We start from the raw sequence: 26,093 nt of genomic DNA, 5'->3' as shown, positions 1-26,093 counted from the left end.
CACTGGTCCTTGGCTTTTCTGCACTTTGTCGAAACATTTTTTATTTAAATTGGCCCTGTACTGGGACCAGCTCTTTGTTGCAGTCTTCAGCCTAAATCTTATGACCAAGCATTCCAGAACTGGACATTAATGTAAAGACAGGCAGTAGCAAAAGACAGACCATAGTCTTCAAACCAAATGGGACTGTGCTGATCAGCCTTCATGAGGTGTATTTACCCCATATCGAGTGGGCCCTTTTGGGATTTCCCAATGCGCTCCACCCAGCCATTGCCCATCTCCTCCTCTGTGAGGAGGACGGAGAGAAAGGCTGGGGACTACAGCACAGGCTTTGTGTGCCTTTCCCCTCCAGGTCAAGCTGATCAACCCCACTGTGTTTCTGAGACTACCATAAAAATCAGTTATAATCTGAGTGCCCTGTGGTGGACTGGCGAACTGCCCAGGGTGTATTCCTGCCTCTTGCCCATTGCATGCTGGGATATACTCCAGCACATCCCGTGACCCTGACCAGGTTAGATAATGGATGGATGGATGGATGGATGGATGGATGGACGTTATAATCTGAGACTGTTGAAAAGATCAGCACCAGAGTCATTCACATAGTATGAGGGAAAACCTCACGGGCCTCTACACTTGTGCACAGGTGATACAGAACACATTGTGTTAGCATAAGGGGAGGCTTTACATTCTGACTTAGTGCTCACAAATATCCTCATTTACGTCCTGGAATGAAATCATGCATTTAGACAAATACACCAGCCAAATATACTGTAAAAATCTGTGCTGTCTTATTAGAATCTGTTCAATGACCTCATCTGAGACCACTTTTCTTTTCGAGGACAATTGAGATGATTCATCTCCCCTCTCTTGGAGGTGGTGCATAGTTTGAGTTCAAGAAGGAATACAAACATTGCATAATACAGATATACCATTTAGTTTATAGAGCACGTCATAGCCTTAAATCAGGGATTCCAATCACTGTTGCATATTAAGACCATCAGGCTTTAATCTCGAAGATCAGTGACACTCACTGCTTCATTTATAATGGTGTGTATGGAGTCCAGCCTGTCATAGATCTGGAATCCCTCCCTAATTGTGGATTCAAGCATAGAGACTCAAGTGAAGAGACCAAAAGCTGACATGAAATGTAAGACTTACACACCGATCAAACCACAGGCTACATTTTCAAACACCGAACGATGTCACACACGTATTTGTGATTTTTCTCCACTCACAAGGGCCTCCTTCCTTTCAGCACTGCAGCGCTGCAAGGCCACATTCTTCTGTGAAAGGAAATGTTTAAGTCAGAACCGTGGTGTACTAAAGGAAAAAAGACACTCTGGGGTATTTTGTCCCAAGTGGGGATTCATATGGTAGAGAGCCTATTGGTTAGCAGTAATGTGCTATAAAAATTGGCATCACGTACTTGGAGAAGCCTTTTGTCACATTGCTTCTGGGATCAATGTAAACGATATGACGTTGTCAATAAAAACAAAAGCAAAGGGCATTAAATTGTCAGCCTCCACTTCCATTTAAACCCACCGTGACTGTAAGGACACAACACGAACAACAAGAACGTGACAATAATATAGATGCAGTTTGTTGGTAACAAGGTCATAGTACAGCTGATGCCATTTTTTTCTAAACATCCTTTAAGACTGGTTTTCATTTTCAAGTTAATATAGAAAAGTCATCTTGCCTTGAGAAATTGCCTTGGTGGAACCAATTTTTTCCTGAACACCCCTTGGTGTTACATCCTCTCTTGAACATTGTCTATTTGTGGGTCTTTTCATTGAAAAAACACAATAAACATCTTGGACAGAAAAAAGGCCCAGATCTCTCACTCCATGATTTTAATAATAATAATAATACATTTATTTTATATAGCGCTTTTCATGAACTCAAAGACGCTTTACAATAAGTGGTACATACATACATACATACATACATACATACAATGAAACATACAATTCAGAGACAAATAAAAAAATTTAAAAAAAATGGGGGGAAGACAAACATCAAGGGAAAGGATTTAAGTTTTCTAAAACTTAAATCCTTAGAGGTGTTTGCTCCAATGAAGGACCTCAGAACAAAACAGGTGTTGTATTTTCACGTGGGAATTATATAGCTAAAGGATGCGCTCCCTCCTGGATATGTCTTCCATCATTCCTCCCCTCTGTACAGGGATGTGGTTCCTATGAAAGAAGGCTTGGGTCACAGATGGCTGATAATGTTGCTCTGGGGGAACAGGGTGGTGGATTACTGTGTCTTCTCTCATATTATATGGGAAATAAATTATGGAGATAAGCACTTTATTATTACATTTTTTTAACCTCTATTCCACAATGTGTTTAGTTAATTAATGATAATAAAATGAACTTTGGATTAAGCACACACAATCTGCTAGTTAATTGTTCTTAGGGCTATTTTTATGTAATCTTATCAAGATCTTGTGCGGATCCTTCAAAGTAAAGTCCTTCAAAATATTGGAACAGGATCTAGGATCCTTCAGAACGCTGGAATTGGATCTAGAATGGGCTAGCAAGCATGAAACTACAAGATCCAAGTTAACATCTCGACAAAGGACCACAGTCCTAGTTGCTACGGTGCATGATCCTACTAATTAACTTAAGATATTATGGCAGATCCTGGTCTTCACAGGATTTCACTGGGATGAAGTGAAATCCTTATCGGGATATTTGAGAGAGGATCCTACTTGCAGCCAGGATCTTGCCCAGGATCTTGTTCCAAATTAGGATCCTGGGAGGATCTTTGAAGATCCTACAGGGTCCTGGGAATTGTATTTTTTAAATTTTATTTATTTTTTTACAATGGAGACCATGGAAATCGGCAGTGCACTGGGACCCAGTACAGCACAGCTCTTAAAGGGAATGAAAATAGGTAATTTGATTGGCTGTGGTTGAATCCAGCTGCATCAAACCCACTGATATCTCACCATACAACACGTTCTCAGAACAACACTTGTACCTTAAGACTTTTTGGGGAAACAACTCATCAGAACTATCTCACAAACTAGATGGTCCCTGACATGTGAGCTGGCACCACAGCTAAAACCAGGTTTGTGTTTCAAGTTCTCACAGTGACAGGACTGTTCCAAATGCATTTATATTCATGCATTTCTTCTTGTACTTTAGGCCTCCTCCTGAATTATTCAAATCCAATTTGACAAATGTATCAAAAAAAAGTTGTTTTTTTGTTCTCGAATCTGCTGTTTGCTCAAGTGATTAAATGGTGAAGCTGTTATATTATTTTGTCTCAGTGATTAGACTCTTGTTTTCTTGGAATTTCCATTGCTTTGGTCTGGTAGGTGAACACAGAGGCTCTCGTGGATTTGTTACACTGTCACTCATATAGTCAGGGCCCAGGGGATGGCGTTGTGATTTCACGAACAGTTACCTTATGTTTTACCAACACCTGTCCCACCCCACCACACTGCACCCCATCAGGTACAGTGAAAAGGCACTCCTTTAAATTTTACCCAAAGCCCCTGCCCCCTCAACACACACTCACCCACCCATACACACACACATGCACTCACACACACCATACCCCATCAGGTACAGTGAATCAAAGGCATTATTTTTAAATTCACCCAAAGCCCCCGCCCCCTCAACACACACTCACCCACCCATACACACACACACACACACACACACACACACACAAGCTGTACCTCAGTCTGACATGATGACGTTCTTTTCTAAGAAAGTCTATGTTCTAACCTTTAAATAAATGTTAAACGATTCAGGTACTGTCCTTTATCACCCTCAGCGGTGACATCAGATCAGAGAAATACGAATAGGAAGTTGCAGCTCTGATTCTGTCTGCTGGGTTAATTGCTGTTTACAATTACACAGCACCCATTCGGTGATGTGGCTTACAAAAACAAGCCCGAACACCCAATTTAGGCAGACACACACAAAAGAGTAGGCATGCACACACTCACACATAATAAATATAAATACATTTTAAAAAAATGGTAAAAAGAGAATTATAATTTCACTTATCACAGGTGTTTTTGACAATCTGCTATTAGCGTTAGCCGTGATAATAATTTAGCAGACTCGGCTGTGCGGCGTTAGAAACTCGACATAAACGTGCCGTAAATGTCTTGCTCGTTAGCGCGCGGCTGGGATGGGCACCGATCCGGGTTTACCGATGCACCTGCGCCTCATCTGGGAATCCAGAGGTGCCGGAAATAAGCCAACATGCAGAAGCCACGGAAATGACCCTGATGAAAAGGGCGAACGTCGTGAGTCAGGTGAACGGAGAACGGATGTGTTCGCCCCCTCTCTCTCTTCCCCCTCTCCCTCCCTCCCTCCACTGCTCGCACCCCGCCCTCCGCCTGTCCCCTCGTCAGTGTCAGTTTCAACAGCGGCTCTTATGGAGCTGGGCTTTGGGAGGTTGCAGGTTCGAGTCTGAACCAGCGCAGTGTCCTTTATTACGGTAGCTAATGTGACTCGTTGTAAGAAAAAAAATTACACAACATTCTACATAGCACCCATTAATACAGCCGGATGTATATTGAGACAATGTCCTACCCGGGAATTGAACATGTGACCGGTTACAAGACCAGCTCCTTACCCATTATACTACACAACCTATCTTTATACAGTGGATAATATATCTAGCCTAGTCCAGAGGTTTGCGGGTTCAAACCCAGGTGACAAGTGCTTGAGCTGTGGTCTGGAGGAACTCTGCCTGGAGTGTGTTAAATCACGTCCCATGAGGCAGCCGGCTGGACTGTAATTAACGGTATGTTCAGCTGATTCTGAACGCATGTGTGCACAGAGGTGTTATGGGGCTGATGCCTAGACCCAGCCTGATTGATCCTCCTCACCTCAGTGCGGAGCCCTCTCCGATTGGTCCTCCTGTCACTGTGGCGAGGAGAATGGAATGTGAGCGCGAGGTCCGCTGAGCTCATTACTCTGCTCTGGTATGCATGGAATAAATCACAGGCGCTGTTCCCCCATACACCGCCATCAGAGGGCTGCTGACAGCTCAGAGCTGAAGCAGCCTTTTACAGACAAGGAGCGGGACAGGGAGCGGGGCAGGGAGAGGGGCAGGGAGCGGGACAGGGAGAGGGGCAGGGAGCGGGACAGGGAGAGGGGCAGGGTGCGGGGCAGGGTGCGGGGCAGGGAGTGGGACAGGGAGCAGGACAGGGAGCGGGGCAGGGAGCGGGACAGGGAGAGGGGCAGTGTGCGGGACAGGGAGCGGGACAGGGAGAGGGGCAGTGTGCGGGACAGGGAGCGGGACAGGGAGAGGGGCAGGGAGCGGGTCCCTTTTAAAGACAGGGAGCTGGTCCCTTTTAAAGACAGGAATTATATTAAAGCAGCAGTAGCTATCTGCTTATTGTTTTTAGAAAGATATTTGGGAATGGTCTTGCTTAATTTGCAACAATCACGGAAATATCTGCTGTGAGAGAAATCCAGCACCATACACTGCATTTATATCCTCAAATTCTGCTTTCTAAAAACAGGAATTTGGCCCAAGTTTAATTAGTGAACCAATCAACAATGAGACTGACCTTGCACATTCACATCTGTACACATAGATAGCTGCAAATGTTTGTGAAAGAGTTTCACCAGTGGCAGACAAAAGAGAGTTGGATAGAATTTGCTCTAAAACTAGAATAAACAAAGTAGCAAAATACAAAGCTTGCATTGTTTAGACCGCACAGGTATGTAGCACTAAATTTCAAGACACTATTAAGTACATCAGGTAGATAGCTAACTGTAGGCTGGTGAACTTAGCAACTTTAGACTAGTGGCCTTAGCGAAGTCATCACTTCATTAGCTTCCTAACTCGGTGACCAAATGGAAAATGTACATTATGTTTTGCATGTGATGTATCGTCCTGGAGCCTCCTCTTCCTCAGCAGGTTCCTCCTCATCCTCAGCAGTTTCTTTTGGATAGTCTGCTGTCCTGGAGCTCCCTCTTCTTCCTCAGTAGGGTCCTCCTCTTCCTCAGGGGTCTCTTTAGGATAGCCTGCTGTTCTGGGTCACTCATGCTTTTCAGCCACTCAAGTGCTAACATATGAAATAAAAAATCTCTAATTTTGGTATTTGAGCGTGTGTGTGGTAAATGTGGTTAAAAGATACCTTTTTTCATGATCTGCAAGATAGTTTAGCATTGGCTAAACTGAAAACCGGTAATGAAGTCAGTGCACCAGGATTACCGCTGGCAGAAAAGCTTTATTCCTCTGTGGAGAACCACAGCTTTGACCCGCACTGGGTCTCTGCCAGGACGGATGTGCCCTGTTGGCCCCTGGCAAGGTGCGCAGTCCCAGTGTGGGTCCAGACATGGATCCCCCCCGTTGGATAAAGTTTTTCTGGGAGCAGAAATCACTGTGCATTGGACCTCGTTCCTGATGTTCACGTGGAACTTTGGTCGGGCACCTGCATTATTCATTTGGATGCGCATCATTCATTTCCCTCTTCTTTGTTTTTTTTCCTTTTCTCCTTAGTTGCGAAATCCACATGTATTCAAACACAAATTCCTTGCGTTGTAAACATATCCTGTTATACTGCCTTTTATTTATAACTTATAACCATGTCAGTAAAGAGGAAATATTTATGCGTCGCGCACTGGTTTCTCTCTTCTGCCATCTTTCCTTTGCATCTGAGAATTGAAGGGGTAAACTGGACCCGTTTCAGTAACTGACTCCGCAGCGCGCTGCTGGAAACTCGGAGAAATGAATAAATCAGGAAGTACAGAAGCCTGTTGTGTCACCTTCAACTTTAATAATTCAAGAAGTGAGGAGGAAAACAGCAAACAGAAAATCACACAGGACCCCGTGCTCGGTGGACTCTGTCCGATGGACCGTGTCAAAGGAAGCTCGCCGTTTTTCGAATCTGGGACTGACCCCCGTATTCTAACCGAACTCTGCCCCGGCGTGTCGGCAGAGCGGTCGTCTGCGACCGACGGAAGCCGCCGGTTCCCGCGCAATCCGAGCGAAAGGCGAGAGGTCGGGACGCGAGTCCCGCGAGCGTCCTCGAGGATCCGTCGCCGCCAACGACGAGGGCGGGGCCGCCGGCCCGGAGGTGAAGCGGACCCGAGCCGGCGTGTGTGTCCGCCGGAATCCGCCCGCGACGGCGCGAAACGCAAACCCCGCCAGCGGGACCTCCTCGCCGACCCGCCAGACCACACCGTGAGCCGCCGTTCTGGCCAGCGGCGGTAAACTCCGCAGCCCCTCCCGCTGTCTGTTGTTCGCAGTCTATTTCAGCCAGAGAGGGAACATAAGACCGAAAGAATAACTAAACAAATAAATAAAAGAAACGCAAGAGAGATGGCATACACCAAACGAGAGTTTTTAAACGAAGACTGGGTGCGCGCTATCGACTGCTGTGTCATACTCAGTACACTCAGAGTCCCCAGTGCACCCCGCTCTTATTGTGACGCCGCTGAACTCAGCAGGAAGTGAATAAATTAACCAGGAGATTTACATGGCTTCCCCCCGCCGTCGATTCGAAGGCATACGAGCGCTTGACACATCCGCTTCCCGTGCTTTAGAAGAACCCTGGGTGCGCGTGGAAAGGTAAACACAACAAACAAACAAAAAAAGATCTATTTGCAGAGCAGCAACACGGTGGCATTTTCCGGGGAATCGAGGAAACATTCCATACAGTTTACAGCACACGCCTTCCATTTTAGCAACAGGCTTCAGATCAGAATGCCGCGTTTTTATTTATAGTCACATGCATAACTCAGAGCTGGTCTCGTCCGTGAAAAAATAACGATAAACGGAAAACACGACTCATGAATTAGAATATTAACAAAATGCTAAAAATTTTTACAAAACACCATAAAACCTTCTTAAATGTATCTCTGATTCAATTTAACTACTTATCAATATAACACTCTAAGAAAATACAGATCCACATATTGTTTGATCAATTTTTAGTGCATTAATCTGGAGAATTGATGTGATGTAAACTACATCAAAAACAATCATTAAATGAAAGTACCCTAATCATAAACACATAAATAACACATAAATAATGAAGACCAAAATACATAAGCAATGATAACTCAAAATTAAATGAAACACGTTATTGAGCAAATAAAAAAAAATACCACATTTAATTTGCATTTCCTATATCCAGGATTGATTTTCTTCCAAAAATCCAGTCTTTTAATTGATATTTTCTTCTACCCAGTAACTTATGAAAAATGACCCATTGTCAGTTCCCATGGCAACGAAAGTAATGAAAGTTCTCCTTGCAGTTGTTGTGGTAAAGTTCCAGTTTCAACTCTGTTTTCATTGTACGATAGCCAAAGAGGTCCAGTGTACTTACCCTGCCTGAAGGCATACAGGCGGCATCCGTATTCCCCAAAAAAAAGAAAAAAGAAAAAAGAAAATCAAAAAGTGGGGAACAAAATGAAATAAAATCCTATGCAGTGTTTGTAGAGACATTTTCCCCTAATCTCTCCATGTAGTTCCGGAGCTCAGTGGAGTCTCCGAGCTCCACGTCCTGGCAGACCCAGGTGATGTCGCCGCCGGGCACGCCGGTCAGGTGACCGATGCCTTGGCGGGTGCCGACGGGCAGGGGCGCGGCGGTGAAGGTGCTGAACTTTACCCGCTTGCGCTTGGTGGTGGGCGAGTTGAGCGACTCGCTCTTGTGGTCGCCGCCCGGGCCGCCGCTGTTGCCGCCGCCGCCGTCGGCGGACCGGTGCACCTGGCCCTGGACGTTCTTCTGCGCGGCGGCGGCGGCGGTGCCGTTGAGCAGGTGGCTGCCCTCCTCGAACCCGGCACCCGGGTCCAGGGCGGTGGTGCTCTCGTCCGGCTCGGAGCACAGGCTGGGCTGGCTGTCCAGCAGCTCCCCCCGGTTACCCAGCCACACCCAGTCGTGGGCGTGGTTCATGGCCTCGGGACCCTCCCCCGTGGGCAGCTGCTTGTGGCGGTACTTGAGGGCGTAGGAGACGCAGTTGATGAGGAAGACGAGGATGGCCAGGCAGAAGACGCCCAGCAGGGCGTACATGCCGATCTCCAGGTCGGTCAGCCCCCGGGGGGCCTGCAGCAGGTCGTCCTCCAGGTTGCGGTTGCGCGGGAGGTCCGCCTGCGCGGGGAAGTCCACGGGGACGTCCCGCGGGCGGGCCCCCTCGTCCCGGGCCACGGCGGACTTGGCGGTGGCGGCGGTGCCCCTCCCGGCGGCCCCGCCCTCCACGCCGGACACGGAGCTCCCGTAGTACGGCGCGTCCGCCCCCGGGCGACGCCCGCGTCCCCCGGCCCGGGTCTCCGCCCCCTCCTCCCCCCCCTCCCCCTCCGGCCCGGGGGGGGCGCCGAACCTGACGCGGACGCCGGCGTTGCCGGCGGCGAGGACGCCGCGGCGATCTGGGGCTTGGCAGCGCTCGCTGGCGGACATCTCCACCCTCACCAGCAGCCCCTGGCCCTCGCTCTCGGCCACGATGACCGGCCACTTCCACACCGCGCCCTGCCGCACGCCCACCACCGCCGGGTCCAGCGAGCTGGCCGTCAGCAGGAAGTGGGCGGGGTCGTACAGGTCCAGGGGGGTCATGGAGCCGTCGCTGAACTGCAGCCACGCGCTGATTAGAGACTCCTGAGGAGACACAGGAGCCATGTTAACACACACACACACACTCACACACGCACTCACACTCACACACACACACACACGCTCACGCACACACACACACACACACACACACACACTCACACACACTCACACACACTCAAATTCACACACACACACACACACACTCACACACTCATGCACACGCACACTCACACACACACACACACACACACTCACACACACTCACACGCACACGCACACACACACACACACACACACACACACACACACTCACTCACACTCACACACACGCACACACTCACACACATACATGCACACACACACACTCACACTCACACACACACAGGCACATACACACACACACTCACACACTCCTTAGAGAGCACAGAACAGTGAGTGGGCCTCACTTTCTCTCTGTTCCAACCTCTACCCCATCTCTGTCCCTGTGTCCCAGCCTCTAACCCATCTCTGTCCCCGTGTCCCAAACTCTAACCAAATCTCTGTCCCTGTGTCCCATCCCAGCGCTGTCACTTGGATACGGGACAGTAGCCCTCCCTGGGACCCCCTGTGGTGGGACGGGCAGTTACCTGCTTGGGGCTGTGCAGCACCTCCTGCGTGGTTGCCGTGGCGACGATGGCCCTGTTGCTTCCGGGGCTGAGCTGCAGGGAGAGGGAGAGGCCGGAGACCAGCTGCACCCCCAGCTCCGTGATGGACACCCTGTCATCCAGCACCTTCACCGACCTTTCACCCAGAACCGAGTCTGAGAGAGGAGACAGCACCTGCACCGGCGCACACACACAGACAGGGGGCGCCAGACATTATTAATACAGATACACATGCACCAGCACACACAGACACACTGACAGGGGGCACTACACAACATTAATACAGGCTCACCTGCACCTACACACACACACACACATACAGGGGGCACTACACAACATTAATACAGACACACCTGCACCAGTGCACACATACAGGCAGGGGGCGCCACACATTATTGATACAGACAGACAGACAGGATAAGGCTTTGCCTGCAGAAACAGCGTGCTGTGCAGCTAACAGGACGAGCTCGCTCACAGCTAAACGCCTCGCTCTCGTGCTCACACGTCCGTTTCCTCACTATAATTACGTGTCAGTTACAATTTACCCTCCGCTCTGAACAGGCCGAAAAAACTGCCTCTTCGCAAAATTTAAAAATACAACCCAAAAAAAGAATTATTTATTTCGGCCCTGCTCCAGCCAATCAAAAATGAGCTGATGTCATTTTTGATGAGGGATGAGGAGTGGCTGTGGACAGAGGATGATCAAACCAGCTGATCCAAACAGAACGACCTGGCAGCAGAACATCAAGGACTCAAGTGAGGCTGTAACTCTGGGCATATAGCAGAATTAGCTAATTAAAAGAACTTAGTAGAATACCTTCACCTCTTGGATCACTTATATTAATTTGGTATCGGCTGAATATGTGATATTATGCTTTGGTTAAGATGATCTATTAATGCGTAATTTTAATAATAATTTATTTAATTATTAATTTAATTGGCAAATTTATATTTTGCATATTTAATTTATGAGACTGATTATAACATGCTGGCACCACCTGTGAGGATATTGATGTATGTCTTCTACATGGTGCTCCACTATGAGAAGTAGCGGCATGTCCCCTACACCAGGCCCAGCTGGTTCTGTTCTGCAGGTTCTGATCCCAGCCCCAGCTGGTTCTGTTCTGCATGTTCTGATCCCAGCCTCAGCTGGTTCTGCTCTGTGGTTCTGATCCCAGCCCCAGCTGGTTCTGTTCTGCAGGTTCTGATCCCAGCCCCAGCTGGTTCTGCTCTGTGGTACTGATCCCAGCACCAGCTGGTTCTTTGATTTTGATCCAGCCCCAGCTGGTTCTGTTCTGCAGGTTCTGATCCCAGCCCCAGCTGGTTCTGTTCTGCAAGTTCTGATCCCAGCCTCAGCTGGTTCTGCTCTGTGGTTCTGATCCCAGCACCAGCTGGTTCTTTGATTTTGATCCAGCCTCAGCTGGTTCTGCTCTGTGGTTCTGATCCCAGCCCCAGCTGGTTCTTTGATTTTGATCCAGCCCCAGCTGGTTCTGTTCTGCAGGTTCTGATCCCAGCCCCAGCTGGTTCTGTGGGTTCTGACCTGCAGAGACTCAGGCTTTGAGCGGCAGCCTCCGGCTCACCCACCCTGCTCCTAAAACAACAGGCCTTTCAGGGAAAGCAGCTGTGCTGGAGCATGATTGACATATGAAACTTGTCATACAAACACACCACGCCCCACATATTGTGTTTACACCCAACCTCCCATTAAGAGGTCACCTAGACCTGAACACCGCCCGAGAGCCCACACCTCCAGTGGGATAGGAATAATGTCAACACTTGAAAATACAATCAATTAAAATGAAAAAGAACAAAATAAATTGATCTTGAAAGGCAGAATCTCAATAGATTGTGCGTGGAGCTGCTTCACCCCCCCCCCCCCCGTCTCTAGGGCCGCAGTGGTTATTGTTGCTGCCCCAGGGAACGCTCAGCCAATTTGGTCTCGATCTGGCAGTTAAACGCGTTCTCATCCATCGTCCTCTTCCCCCGTAAACGTCCTCACAGAAGCGCCGTCTGCTTTTCCGCCATGTACCGCCTCCCCTCAGACCGCTGACCCGAAACACATTAGATTTTGCAGGTGGGAAAAAAGCCAACGGCAAATCTGTCACTGACGTCGCACAGTCTTTCCTTAAAATCTGCATTAGTGACTTATAATTACCTTATTTCAGTTGGCTTCAGTAAATTACGGTAAGAGCAGTTCTTTAAAGTTTACAGAAGGAAAAAACTGTAATTAGCTGGTTTATTACGTGGCAGGACATTTGGTAATTGAGCCCACGGGCATGAAGCTAAACAGTTTCTGCTTGATTGGGGTCACTGTGTTTACGGCATTTTGAGGGCCATTTCAAAAGCACGGTTAAGAAAAAGCTTATTTTGCACAAAATGATGGATTATTTTTGAGTTGCTATTACTTCCAGGCTTTTGGCTTTTGTGAAACTTCAGCCAATAACATTTGAGGGTGGGGCGGGGGGGCTGGGGGGTGGGGGGGGGGGAGTTATTGGATTTTAATGACTTTTTAATCTTTAACCACCTGGTCAAATCAAGCTTCTCCGCTCACAGTTGTTTAGTTTCACAACGCAGGGTAAAATCCATAGGCAATTTCTGTATTAAGCGGAACTTAATGTGGTGGTAACGCTGAGGTCGATACGGCGAGAGGCGCCGCAGAGCCAGCCGGGGGGAGGAGAAGGCTTTCATTTAAACGCCGCCAGTCTGTCGGCCGGCTCCTTTCTTCTCTCTCTCTTTCTCCGTTTGCGGGGAAATAAGCACTGGACGAGCTTTCGCTGACACCAGCGGGGGTGCGGGGGGGCGGGGGGGGGCGCAGGGGGGGCGCAGGGGGTGAGAGTGCGCTCTGTATTAGGCCGCGCTCACACTGGTGTTATTAAGCTATTCTTCACTCATCTGGAGGTGGCAGACAAATGAGAGGACCCCGTTGAGAAGTGATGTGTTTTCTCTCTCTTCTTTTCGCTCTCCTCCTGGGGTAATGGCAGTGGCGGTTCGCCGTGATTAAACGCGAGGGTAATGACTTCCCGGGCATCAGTCGGGGCGCGGGCAGGCTGAGGGGGCGCGGGGCACAGGCTGGGGGGTGCAGGGAGACTGGGGGGCGGGGCACAGGTTGGGGGGGTGTGGGCAGGCTGGGGGGCGGAGCACAGGCTGGGGGGTGTGGGCAGGCTGGGGGGGCGCGGGGCACAGGCTGGGGGGCACAGGGAGGCTGGGGGGCATGGGGAGGCTGGGGGGGCGGGGCACAGGCTGGGGGGTGTGGGGAGGCTGGGGGGCGGAGCACAGGTTGGGGGGTGTGGGGAGGCTGGTTGGCGGGGCACAGGCTGGGGGGTGTGGGCAGGCTGAGGGGGCGCGGGGCACAGGCTGGGGGGTGTAGGCAGGCTGAGGGGGCGCGGGGCACAGGAACAGAGGCAATGGGACGGGTGGGCGTTGGTGCAGGAGGGTGAGGAGTTCAAACACACGAGTGGGGTCTTTGAGAAATCAGCCATACAGACTGCCATCCTGTCTGAGACGCATGTAACCAAGCCAGGGAGACAGACCCCAGTGACATTAGTGCTAGGCCTTCTCATTCTTGGTTCTTGGTCTAGGAAATTAGTTTGAAGCTCATTTTAAATGGCCTACTCATCTTCTGCTACCTGTCTCTTCCTCTTTGACTTCCTCAAGTGCTCTTTCCCTCATTTTTCTTCCTCTCTCTGATCATCCTTTCATAACTACAACTCTCCTTTCCTGATTTCAGGATCTCTATTTGAATTCTCGCAATTTCTTTGAAGTTAGGTGTACCCCTATGTGCACCTGTGCTGTGTATACCTGTAGGTATGTCCCCATGTGCACCTGTGCTGTGTGTACCTGTAAGGAGGTGTCCTCATGTGCACCTATTCTGTGTGTACCAGTAGGGAGGTCCTTATGTGCACCTGTGCTGTGTGTACCAGTAGGGAGGTCCCCATGTGCACCTGTGCTGTGTGTACCAGTAGGGAGGTCCCCATGTGCACCTGTGCTGTGTGTACCAGTAGGGAGGTCCCCATGTGCACCTGTGCTGTGTGTATCAGTAGGGAGGTCCCCATGTGCACCTGTGCTGTGTGTACCAGTAGGGAGGTCCCCATGTGCACCTGTGCGTACCTGTAACAAAGTCTCCCCTCTCTGCAGGCCCATCAGCACCTGGCCGTCCCGCAGCTGGGCGATCAGGGGGTCCCGGACCCGGAGGCAGTCCCACACCAGCTCCGTGACGTCCACCTGCCAGTCGCTGCCCAGCAGGAAGTCCGTCTGGCCGCGGCCGTCCGCCGACTCGGCCGCAAAGTGCGTCAGGACGCGCACCATGGCGCCCTGGTACTGCGGCACGCAGTCCCGCCCCCGCCCGCCTCCGTCGTCTTCGTCATACTCGCCTTCGTCATCATCAGCAGCATCAGACCTGGAAAAAACACACAGTCAGGATTCTAATGCCGATGCTAATGCTAACAACAACAACAACTGCAGATAAAACTATTAAAGATACAACTAAAATACAAAGCCTAACTCCAACCCTAAACCAAACTCCAAGCATAACACAAATCCTGCCTCAAGCCTACATTACCCATGAGCCTGACCTCAACCGTATTAATACACAAGAATATAGGCCTCTTATCAGTTGAATTAAATGAATGCAAAGAAATGTGTTGGAAAGATATTTCACTGAAAAACATCAAAATATATAAGGTTAATACATAAGGCCGTAACATAAACCTAATCCTGCCTCAACCAACCCCAACACTTACCATATACCTAACTCTAATGCTAACCCTAATTTGAGCCCTAGAGGCCATCTTAAATAAGTGAATTGTCTATGAATATGGATGAGAATCTCTCTAAATGTCATGAATATAGCTAACATGTTCCAAGAAAATGTGCTTGAAGTAATTTCCCATGACAAATGGATTTAATCAGAGAAATATGAAAAATATGCTGTTAGGTTCATAGTCTTGGGTCCCCGAAGTAGAATAATGTTTTGACCATCCAAATGCAAAGTCTAACCCCAGCGCTAACACTAACTCTCACTACTGAACATAATCTTGCTAACCCTATCCCTAACCCTAATGCCTAAACCATTAGACTTAACCCAGAAACCCTAGGAGTCTAGGAGTCAAATGAAACAAAAATGTATTAAAAGGTTACAAAGTCATACAGCAAGTGGCGATGTTTCCTTATTCATAGTCATTGAGATTGTCACAGTTGTGGTACCAAATATGGAGGACAGGGGGAGCTCATCCAGTCCGGAAAGCAGAAATCAGCATTTTTATTGGCTAACCCTAAAATGAGTCCTTACTCTTTGGCCTGCTCCTGTTTGAAGTTCACATAGCGTACATGTTACAGACTCCTGAAGACATGAGAGCAGATGAACTAAGAGCCTGCTAGCGACAAACAGCTGTTAGGAGTTTTCAGGGGACCACCTGCCAATCAGGTCACCATGGAGTCCGGTTACCAGGGGAAACGAGACTCTCAGCTTCCAGTGGGTTTAATGAGCCATGGCAACCTGAGGCGGAGAAGACAAGGAGGTCGCTGACGACCTTCGACCCCGACGCTCTGCACTACTCACTCACTCAAAAAGGAGGAAAGGTCAGAGCTACGCTATCACAAACGGGACCTCTGCAGTCTGGATGCCTGACATCAGTGGACTGGGAGAACGAGGGAATCCTGAGACTGAAATAAAAGACAGACGGGTTGCAGACTGGAGTAAGAATGCGGCCTTTTGATTGGGGGGATGGTTCACCTGCAATTATGTTCCCAATAGGAACGTTCCCGAATTAATCGCTGATCAGTTATTCTTCATTACGCATTCACACGTTTGATCAATTTTAACGATTAAAAAAATTAATAAAATTTTGTTTTTTTTTCATTTTAGGTTGCAGCCCTGTTTCGGAGAAAACATAATGATTTAAACTGTCGAGCAGACGGGCCTCTGCATGTAAACCTACTGCAACAGGCTTGGACCTCATTTCGGGCACTGCTGGGAATAGGTGCAGTCAGTAGCGTGTCATAGGCACGCAGTCGGAGGGAGCGGAGAGGGACAATCCCACGTCTGTCACTGCTCTGGATAGGGACCCATCACAGATCAAGCTAACTATCACTGCTATTTTATTATAATGTCAGCAAATGCCATTGAGTCATTGTTTCCTAAAGACCAGCAAATTAATTCTGGTAAAATAAACCAAATAGGACTTGTGTGCTGTCCTTATGTGGTCACAGAGTGGACAAATTATCCAGTTCAGTGGCCTGAGGTATCAATCCCAAACATCTTCTCATATCGTATTGTTTCCCCCTGTAAGGAACCACGCCAACTACATTATGACCCATGACCATGAAAAGCAGATCAACGTTAACTAGCTGACCATAATCAAACTGTGTCACTTTGAATATTCCAGTGCAGAAGCAATATTAACAATTGCATTTTGTGGGTTAGTGTCGTTAGCTGTTGGTTGTCACAGGCCTTTTGGCAATAAATAAGTGCAAATCGGGATTTTTAAATCTGTTGCCCGTGCACAGCAGCTTTTTAGCATTTTGACAATTTCACTGTTTTTAATATATTACTGGATTTTGTCCAAATTTAAAGATCGATATTGTAACTGACCGCTTCATTGAGTTTCTATGGAAACCCTCCTTGGGGGTTGGGCCTGGAGAGTGTATGGTGTTTGTGTGGGCATGCTCTATAGTAACACCCCTTGGGGGTCGGGCCTGGAGAGTGTATGGTGTTTGTGTGGGCATGCTCTATAGTAACACCCCTTGGGGGTCGGGCCTGGAGAGTGTATGGTGTTTGTGTGGGCATGCTCTATAGTAACACCCCTTGGGGGTTGGGCCTGGAGAGTGTATGGTGTTTGTGTGGGCATGCTCTATAGTAACACCCCTTGGGGGTTGGGCCTGGAGAGTGTATGGTGTTTGTGTGGGCATGCTCTATAGTAACACCCCTTGGGGGTTGGGCCTAGAGAGTGTATGGTGTGTGTGTGTGGGAAGGCCCTATAGTACCCCTCCTTGGGGGTTGGGTCTGGAGAGTGTATGGTGTGTGTGTGGGCGGGCCCTATAGTAACACCCCTTGGGGGTTGGGTCTGGAGAGTGTATGGCGTGTGTTTGGGCATGCCCTTGGCAAGTGCCCAGGCAAGATGTTCCCCATTATGGTCCATTTGCCTAAGGCTGATTTGAAATGATAAGCTACAGCGCTGTGAGAAAGTATCTGCTGAATTATTTCCTGATTTCCTCTGTATTTCCTTCCTGATTATGTGTTTGGTGCTGACTCAGGTTCCCTTTGCCTGATGGTACATTTTATCTAAAGACCTGAAACCCTTCAATGTGACAAATACGCAATAATAGAGGAAATCAGGAGGCGGACAAATACTTTTCATTGCACTGTATCAGTGGGAGAAAGTTGCAATAAAATTTTGTAACTGCAAAAAACTTATTTTAAAATGTATTATTGCGCACATGAAAACTACATCCTTGGGCTACATCTGCACTGTTTTAATAGACAATTTAAGTATAGCAGGCAGAAGGAAGAGGCGTTAAATTCTCCGAGCCGTGTTAATTCGCCTTTTCATCTGACCCGAAGAGCCATCTAAATAAATATTGTTCTGCGCTTTCACACAGTGGTAGATATTTTGGTCTGACGCGTTTTTTCGAACGTGGGCGAAATGAGAGCCGTCCACGCAGCCTGAAGTCTGGAAAAGTACTGCCCCTTGTGTCACTTGTCCGTGTATTTTTATTTGTTCTATTCCATCGGTACATTTATTTAAAGGAAGTTACTTTAACCGTTACTGATTATTCATTTGGCCAACATTGAAGGTCATTGCTCAAAGGGATTATTTAAGATGTGCGTCTGTAGTCCACAGGATTGTAGTCCGCAGTCCTATGTGAGCTCTTTTTTGTGGGGGGGGTAGAGATGATAATCTGAAGAGGAATGGTGCATCCCCAAATGCCAGGCGGCTTAGGACACACTCGCTAAAATAGCAGCGGTGCAATGCGCAGATTGAGTGAAGTTTCGCACAGGCGCCTGACCCCTGTTGCAGTTGGTCCTGAGCGGCTGGGTCAGGTGACGAAGCTCCACATTCCGCAGCGCGTCAGGAAAGGAAAGCCAGCGTTTCGAATGGACACTAAAATGTCTTCCCCAGGCTGCCACTGGAGAAATCTCCTGGGACTGCTCTTAAAGGGCCAGGCAAGATGGAGAAATTTTGTGTTTGTGTTTTAGACATTCTGCAGGCACTCTAAACCAGAGAGACCTGCGCAACTCACATCCTTTTACAGACAATCCATTTATACAGCGGGATGTTTACGGAAGCAATGCATTTTAAATACCTCGCACAACGGCAGTGCTCTACCTGGGAATCGAACTCGCAACTTCTAAAGTGCAATTCCAGTTCCCTAAGCTTTATATTACACCATGGCCCCTAAACAAACACCAGAGAGGAAGGGGTCCAGTACTGGTAGCATCCCAGTCTGGCGGTGGGGGGGGAGGGGTCAGCACGCACCTCTGGTCGCCAGGGGCAACTGGCACCCTCCAGCCCTTGATCTGGCTGAGCTCGGGGTCGGACACCTCCACCTGCAGGGGGAGGCGGGGCATCCACACGCTCATCTCCAGCTGGGCGCTCAGGGGCCCGAGGGTGAAGTTCACCGACACCCGCACCCGCCCCCTGCTCTCCTTCCCGTTCACGAAGACGTAGTCGCACCTGTCCGACACCTGGATGGGGGGGTTGGGTTGGGTTGGTTTGGTCAGAGAATGGAGAGACAGATAACGATGGATTATTATTACTGTGGGTCATAAATCGCAAGGTTTTGTACACAGTAAAAAGTCCAGTTTTAATTACGCTCTAACAGGATTAATTTAACTCTTAACAGATATCTCTGAAGAGTTAAATTAACACTGTTAGAGTTTAATTAACACTGGGCTTTTTACTATATCTAACATTTAAAAAATACATAAAATAGTTGTTATTGCACTTATTACTCAGACCGTATGCCTGGTTTAGTGGAGTCATGCAGGGAGTCTGCAACACGAGGAGAAATACATGTGAGATAACTCAGCAGGTGCTGCAGGGTCTCTCAGGCGTGATGTCATCACGGACACCTTCGGCGCGCTGCAGTTGAGATCCGTGATTTAAAAACAATAAAAATTCTGACTGCCTGACAGATACACACCAATGCCTCGAAGTATACACACTCACACACACACACCAACACCCACACCTCTACACAATCTCACACAAACACGTTCCACCCCACCCCCACACACACACACACACACAGCAAGATACACTGCAGCTAAAATGAACCCATTTGCTGCTTTATAGACCTGCTGTTTATAGGCAGGATTACACACATACAGTGTGAAGTCTTATCAGTTCCCAGGCCCATCTATCCCCAATGGCTGAATACATGGTGTGTATTCCAGTGGCGTAGGTTTCGTCTGAACATTGGGGTGGGGACACATTAAGCGGGGAGTTTTGGGGCCCTCCCTCAGGAAATTTTGAGCGTCAAACACTTCATTTCCTGCGTTCTGGTGAATTTTTAAGCACCAATTTGCGCCTTTTCTGCATCAATTTATGGTGGAAATGCTTCTTTCATGTTTTTATTGGGGGGGGGGGGGGACAAATGCACGTGTTCTAAATATTGAGGGAGACGTATCCCCTGGGTCCCCCCCCCCCCCGAAATCTACACCTATGGTGTATTCACACCTCCGGCCTGAGAGAAGAGCGTGCGGAGAGGAGTTTACTGTAACTGTGAGATTGATGACATTTCAGTCACCTTTCCTAGCAAACGAATACTCCACTAATGTTATTGCCTTCGCTGTCAGTGTCCCTTCTTGATATGACTGCTCACTACACTTAGTGTGGAGGTAGAGCGATGCCTCTACTTGTCACGTATACCGCTAGTAGGTGATGGAGAGAGTACTTCTTTCCGCTAAATGTGTCACAAAAATAAATATAACACAAAAGAACTGGACACCATCTGGTGAGGGATCCAGATCTCGAAGATGGCCTCTGTGTTAGCAGACCGGCTAGCCTTTGACCACGACTCCTTCACAGTGATTGGTTGGTTGGTCCCATCCCTGCTTCAATTGGCTCTCGTCGCCCGGACAACCAGCTGCCAGGCGCTCGTTAGACGCGCTGATGGCGCGGGGGGGGGGTGCTGCGCGGTTAGGAGGGTGTCAGAGGGAACGCCAGCAACCGCGGTGCTCCGCGCAAGCCCTTGGAGTTCCTCCCAGATCCAGCTTCCTCTCTTCCTCAGGGCACTGAGGAGGGACAGCTTGCGCTCGACGAAACGGGCCGAGGTCATCGCAGACCTCCGCTCCGCCCCTCCCTCGTTTGAGCTTCTGTGACCGCGGTTTTAAAAAAAACGAGCGTAGAGAAGAGAGCAGTTGCTGGTTGGCCGTCAGTGCATCTCAGGCCACGCCGCGATTGGAGGAGTTCCCTTCCATCGCAGAACAAGCAGTCCCCACAGCGGACTGGGCCTCTTCGGCGCTGTGACTCAACCGCCGATCGCCAACCTTCGCCCCCCCCCCCCGCCTCCCACCCCCCCCACCGAAGGGCTCGATGCCCGAATCCTCTCAGAAGCCCCACCCCGAATTTCAAACTGTACCCGGGCCTGCCCAGAGACTCTGTTCTCTCCCTTTCTCCACACTTCAGAGCAAAGGGCCGAGCATCAGAGGAAATAAACTTTCCAGAGTCTCCAGATCCCCCTTCCGCTTCTCTCCCCTCTGCCCCCCTCCCCTCCTCTCCTCTCTCCTCCCAGACCTCCCTTCTTTACACACACACACACACACAGCAAGATACACTGCTGCTAAAATTAGCCCATTTGCTGCTTATAGACCTGCTGTTTATAGGCAGGATTACACACATACAGCATGAGGTCTTATCAGTTCATTGCTGAAGCCTTCGCCGCCCCATCCCCCCCCCCAAAGGGCTCGATGCCCAAATTCTCTCAGAAGCCCCACCATCTCCCGAATTCCAATATGAAACCGGGCCCTCCCAGAGACTCTGTTCTCTCCCTTTCTCCGCACTTCAGAGCGAAGGGCCGAGCATCAGAGGAAATAAACTTCCCAGAGTCTCCAAATCCCCTGCCCCCCCTCCCCTCCCCTCCCCTCCCCTCCTCTCCTCTCCTCTCCTCTCCTCTCTGCTCCCTTCCCCCTCCCCCTCCTCTCCCCTCCTCTCTTCTCCCCTCCCCTCCTCTCCCCTCCCACAGAATCGGACTGCTCTGCGGCGGAGCCGGTCGACCCCGGTTCGAGCGGGGCTGCCCCCCTGCTCCTGCGGAAGCTGTTTCTCAGAGCGTTTCCCCCAGGGGATTCTGGGCCTTCCAAACCTCCGGTAAGCGAGAGCGCAGCCGGGCTGAATTTTTCAAGAGGGCCGAGGCCGCCCCGGGGGGAGCGCGGTTTTCGTAGGAGCAGCGCCGAAGCTGCGTGCGCGTCCGCACGCGTGATGCTGGGTCCCGCTGCGCTGCTGTGCGCGTCTCTCGAGCAAAGGAAGTGTTCAGTTTCCATTACACTGCGCACAATGAAAAACCAAACAAAGTCTCAATCAGCAAGCTATTTTATGTCGTTTCTAAAAACACGCTATCCATTTATACATCATTCACTGAAGCCACTTAACAGGAGAGCTACAAGCCCAGCTCTATTACATCATGCTGTCTCCACATTAGAGGGTCAGTGTTCTCTTTGTGTCCAGTCGGGTTTTCATTCAAACTTCTCTGACCTCATAACAACCAAAGAGGGAGGGAGAGGGAGAAATAACAAACCAGTGCTCGGTTCTTAATATTACGGTGCACGGACCGAGGAATTATCAGTAGCACAGAGAGGGAATGTCTGCATCCAACGAACAGAAGCTTTCAAAATAAAATAACAAACGTATTTTCATTCTGAAGCAACAAATGTTTCGACCAGGTCATGCCTGAGAGGGTGGAAATGCATGAAAATCCCAATTAGCATAATTATAATAAAAGCCTGATTAGCATTAATTAGCTAATCATTATATGCAAAAAAGAATAAAATTACCCATAATGCAGTGGAAAGCGAAACTTAAAAACATTAGCCCTTTTGTTGGCCGTTGAGCGAAAAGTGATGGAGTCTAAAAGAAAATCAATGCTTTAATGAAGTCGTGGAGGCCTGGCAGAAGCTCCGCTCGCTGGACCGTGAGCACGGCGGTTGGCGGGTGATGGATGGGTACTACAGTACGCCGTTATTACAGGTGCACAGGCGGGAGAATGGGGCGATGATCCAGCAGCTACGCACACAACCACAGGTAAATTCAGGTGAGCTCAGAGGCTTCGTTAAAGGCACGGCTGTGTGAAGGGGCGGCAGCCTTGTCCGCGAAGGGTGATCGCGAAGCCCTGGAGGACGCGATGGCGGTTATGATGTAGCGATGCTTTTAGTGACGGTCCTTCTTCTGTAGCCTCTGTCTCCCGTCCACAGCTGACTGCGCCCTAAACGTCCGGCAAGCTCTCCCCACTAACAGGAACCCCACAGTGTTAATCAGCTGTGCTGAGGGTGAGTAACAGGAACCCCACAGTGTTAATCAGCTGTGCTAAGTGGCTAACAGGAACCCCACAGTGTCAATCAGCTGCGCTAAGTGGCTAACAGGAACCCCACAGTGTTAATCAGCTGTGCTAAGTGACTAACAGGAAACCCACAGTGTTAATCAGCTGTTCTGAGACTCCCCACGCGTTAATCAGCTGTGCTGAGAGTGACTAACAGGAACCCCACACGTTAATCAGCTGTGCTGAGGGTGACTAACAGGAACCCCACACGTTAATCAGCTGTGCTGAGGGTGACTAACAGGAACCCCACAGTGTTAATCAGCTGTGCGGAGGGTGACTAACAGGAACCCCACAGTGTTAATCAGCTGTGCTGAGGGTGACTAACAGTAACCCCACAGTGTTAATCAGCTGTGCTAAGTGACTAACAGGAACCCCACAGTGTTAATCAGCTGTGCTAAGAGTGACTAACAGGAACCCCACAGTGTTAATCAGCTGTGCTAAGTGACTAACAGCAACCCCACAGTGTTAATCAGCTGTGCTAAGTGACTAACAGGAACCCCACAGTGTTAATCAGCTGAGCTGAGGGTGACTAACAGGAACCCCACAGTGTTAATCAGCTGAGCTGAGGGTGACTAACAGGAACCCCATGCGTTAATCAGCTGTGCTGAGGGTGACTAACAGGAACCCCACAGTGTTAATCAGCTGTGCTAAGAGTATCTAACAGGAACCCCACAGTGTTAATCAGCTGTGCTAAGAGTATCTAACAGGAACCCCACAGTGTTAATCAGCTGTGCTGAGGGTGACTAACAGGAACCTCACAACGTTAATCAGCAGTGCTGAGGGTGACTAACAGGAAGTAGCTTCCACGTCAAGGCTCACAGTGAATAGCGTAACGGACAGGTCTGAGATGCGGAGCGGTGGGGGTGAGAGATGGGAGTTTGAGGGCATGCAGACAGGCACGCCCTGGCGCTAAACACAGATTAGCCCCGGCAGAAGTAATTACCCAGCCTGCAGCCCGCACCGAACCCGCTCAGCCGCTTCAGCCTGGACCTGCCCTCGCCCCCCCCCCATCCCCACTGTCTCTCTCACCTCTCACTCTCCCACCCCCCCATCCCCACTGTCTCTCTCACCTCTTACTCCCCCAGCCCCCCCATCCCCACTGTCTCTCTCACCTCTTACTCCCCCACCCCCCCCATCCCCACTCTCTCTCTCACCTCTTACTCCCCCACCCCCCCATCCCCACTGTCTCTCTCACCTCTTACTCTCCCACCCCCCCATCCCCACTGTCTCTCTCACCTCTTACTCCCCCACCCCCCCATCCCCACTGTCTCACCTCTTACTCCCCCACCCCCCCATCCCCACTGTCTCTCTCACCTCTTACTCCCCCACCCCCCCATCCCCACTGTCTCTCTCACCTCTCACTCCCCCACCCCCCCATCCCCACTGTCTCTCTCACCTCTCACTCCCCACCCCCCCCATCCCCACTGTCTCTCTCACCTCTTACTCTCCCACCCCCCCCCCCATCCCCACTGTCTCTCTCACCTCTCACTCCCCCACCCCCCAATCCCCACTGTCTCTCTCACCTCTCACTCCCCCACCCCCCCCAATCCCCACTGTCTCTCTCACCTCTTACTCCCCCACCCCCCCCATCCCCACTGTCTCTCTCACCTCTCACTCCCCCACCCCCCCCAATCCCCACTGTCTCTCTCACCTCTTACTCCCCCACCCCCCCATCCCCACTGTCTCTCTCACCTCTCACTCTCCCACCCCCCCCCCCATCCCCACTGTCTCTCTCACCTCTCACTCTCCCACCCCCCCCCCAATCCCCACTGTCTCTCTTACCTCTCACTCTCCCACCCCCCCATCCCCACTGTCTCTCTCACCTCTTACTCTCCCACCCCCCCATCCCCACTGTCTCACTTCTTACTCCCCCACCCCCCCCATCCCCACTGTCTCTCTCACCTCTCACTCCCCCACCCCCCCATCCCCACTGTCTCTCTCACCTCTCACTCCCCCTCTCACCTCTTACTCCCCCACCCCCCCCATCCCCACTGTCTCTCTCACCTCTCACTCCCCCACCCCCCCCAATCCCCACTGTCTCTCTCACCTCTTACTCCCCCACCCCCCCCATCCCCACTGTCTCTCTCACCTCTCACTCTCCCACCCCCCCCCCCCATCCCCACTGTCTCTCTCACCTCTCACTCTCCCACCCCCCCCCCAATCCCCACTGTCTCTCTTACCTCTCACTCTCCCACCCCCCCATCCCCACTGTCTCTCTCACCTCTTACTCTCCCACCCCCCCATCCCCACTGTCTCTCTCACCTCTCACTCTCCCACCCCCCCATCCCCACTGTCTCTCTCACCTCTCACTCTCCCACCCCCCCATCCCCACTGTCTCTCTCACCTCTCACTCTCCCACCCCCCCATCCCCACTGTCTCTCTCACCTCTTACTCCCCCACCCCCCCAATCCCCACTGTCTCTCTCACCTCTCACTCTCCCACCCCCCATCCCCACTGTCTCTCTCACCTCTTACTCCCCCACCCCCCCAATCCCCACTGTCTCTCTCACCTCTCACTCTCCCACCCCCCCATCCCCACTGTCTCTCTCACCTCTTACTCCCCCACCCCCCCCATCCCCACTGTCTCTCTCACCTCTTACTCCCCCACCCCCCCATCCCCACTGTCTCTCTCACCTCTTACTCCCCCACCCCCCCATCCCCACTGTCTCTCTCACCTCTCACTCTCCCACCCCCCCATCCCCACTGTCTCTCTCACCTCTCACTCTCCCACCCCCCCCATCCCCACTGTCTCTCTCACCTCTTACTCCCCCACCCCCCCCCATCCCCACTGTCTCTCTCACCTCTTACTCCCCCACCCCCATTCTTGGCGTATCTTGATCTGTAGAGACATTCAGTTCAGCTGACACCTGAGGTCGTGATCCCAGCATGCACTCTGTCTGAGCAAACAGCAGTCCTGTCCTAAAGACAAACTCCCGCTGCTGGGGTGAGACCTTTACTCTGCGTCTGATACGGGTGCTCACCCGTAGCCCAGACATGTACGAGTGTGCGTGTGTGTGTGTGTGTGTGTGTGTGAGTGTGTGTGTGTGTGCGAGTGTGTGTGTTTGACAGCAAGCATAAGAAAGGCCAATGGACTAATTGAGCTAATATGCAGTTGTTCTTTCTGGCTAATTTTAACCTTCAGTATCAAAGATCAGCAAAATATTCCACCATCTTCACCTTAATCATAATTGTTTAATACTTTTTTGGACATACAATTAATCTGTCTTCAATGTTTCAAGGCTTACATGTCTGATTTAAAACAGAAGAATCATTCAATTTATATACTATATTAAAACATGGATATGCATAAACGGTCTGTAATAATGACACGATTATACATAAATAATGCAATCATGACATGTCCAAATGTTGTTTAATTTCAAT

At 50.2% G+C, this 26,093-nt stretch overlaps 1 protein-coding gene across 1 annotated transcript in view; it reads right to left on the bottom strand.

Moving 5' to 3' along the window:
- Nucleotides 1-8,366: 8,366 nt before the first annotated feature.
- Nucleotides 8,367-26,093, bottom strand: part of si:dkey-112m2.1 (transmembrane protein 132D) — a 147,142-nt gene continuing 129,415 nt past the window's right edge. The window contains exons 6-9 of the mRNA XM_035390203.1: nucleotides 18,654-18,862; nucleotides 14,287-14,575; nucleotides 10,162-10,353; nucleotides 8,367-9,577 (exon numbers count right to left, since the gene is read on the bottom strand). Of these exons, the coding sequence (XP_035246094.1) occupies nucleotides 8,411-9,577; nucleotides 10,162-10,353; nucleotides 14,287-14,575; nucleotides 18,654-18,862 (1,857 nt within the window). The 3' untranslated portion in view covers nucleotides 8,367-8,410. The remainder of the gene's footprint in view (nucleotides 9,578-10,161; nucleotides 10,354-14,286; nucleotides 14,576-18,653; nucleotides 18,863-26,093) is intronic.

This window comes from Anguilla anguilla, chromosome 14, assembly GCF_013347855.1.
Source record: "Anguilla anguilla isolate fAngAng1 chromosome 14, fAngAng1.pri, whole genome shotgun sequence".
Classification (NCBI taxonomy): Eukaryota; Metazoa; Chordata; class Actinopteri; order Anguilliformes; family Anguillidae; genus Anguilla; species Anguilla anguilla.
This window is presented reverse-complemented; position numbering and strand designations above follow the sequence as displayed.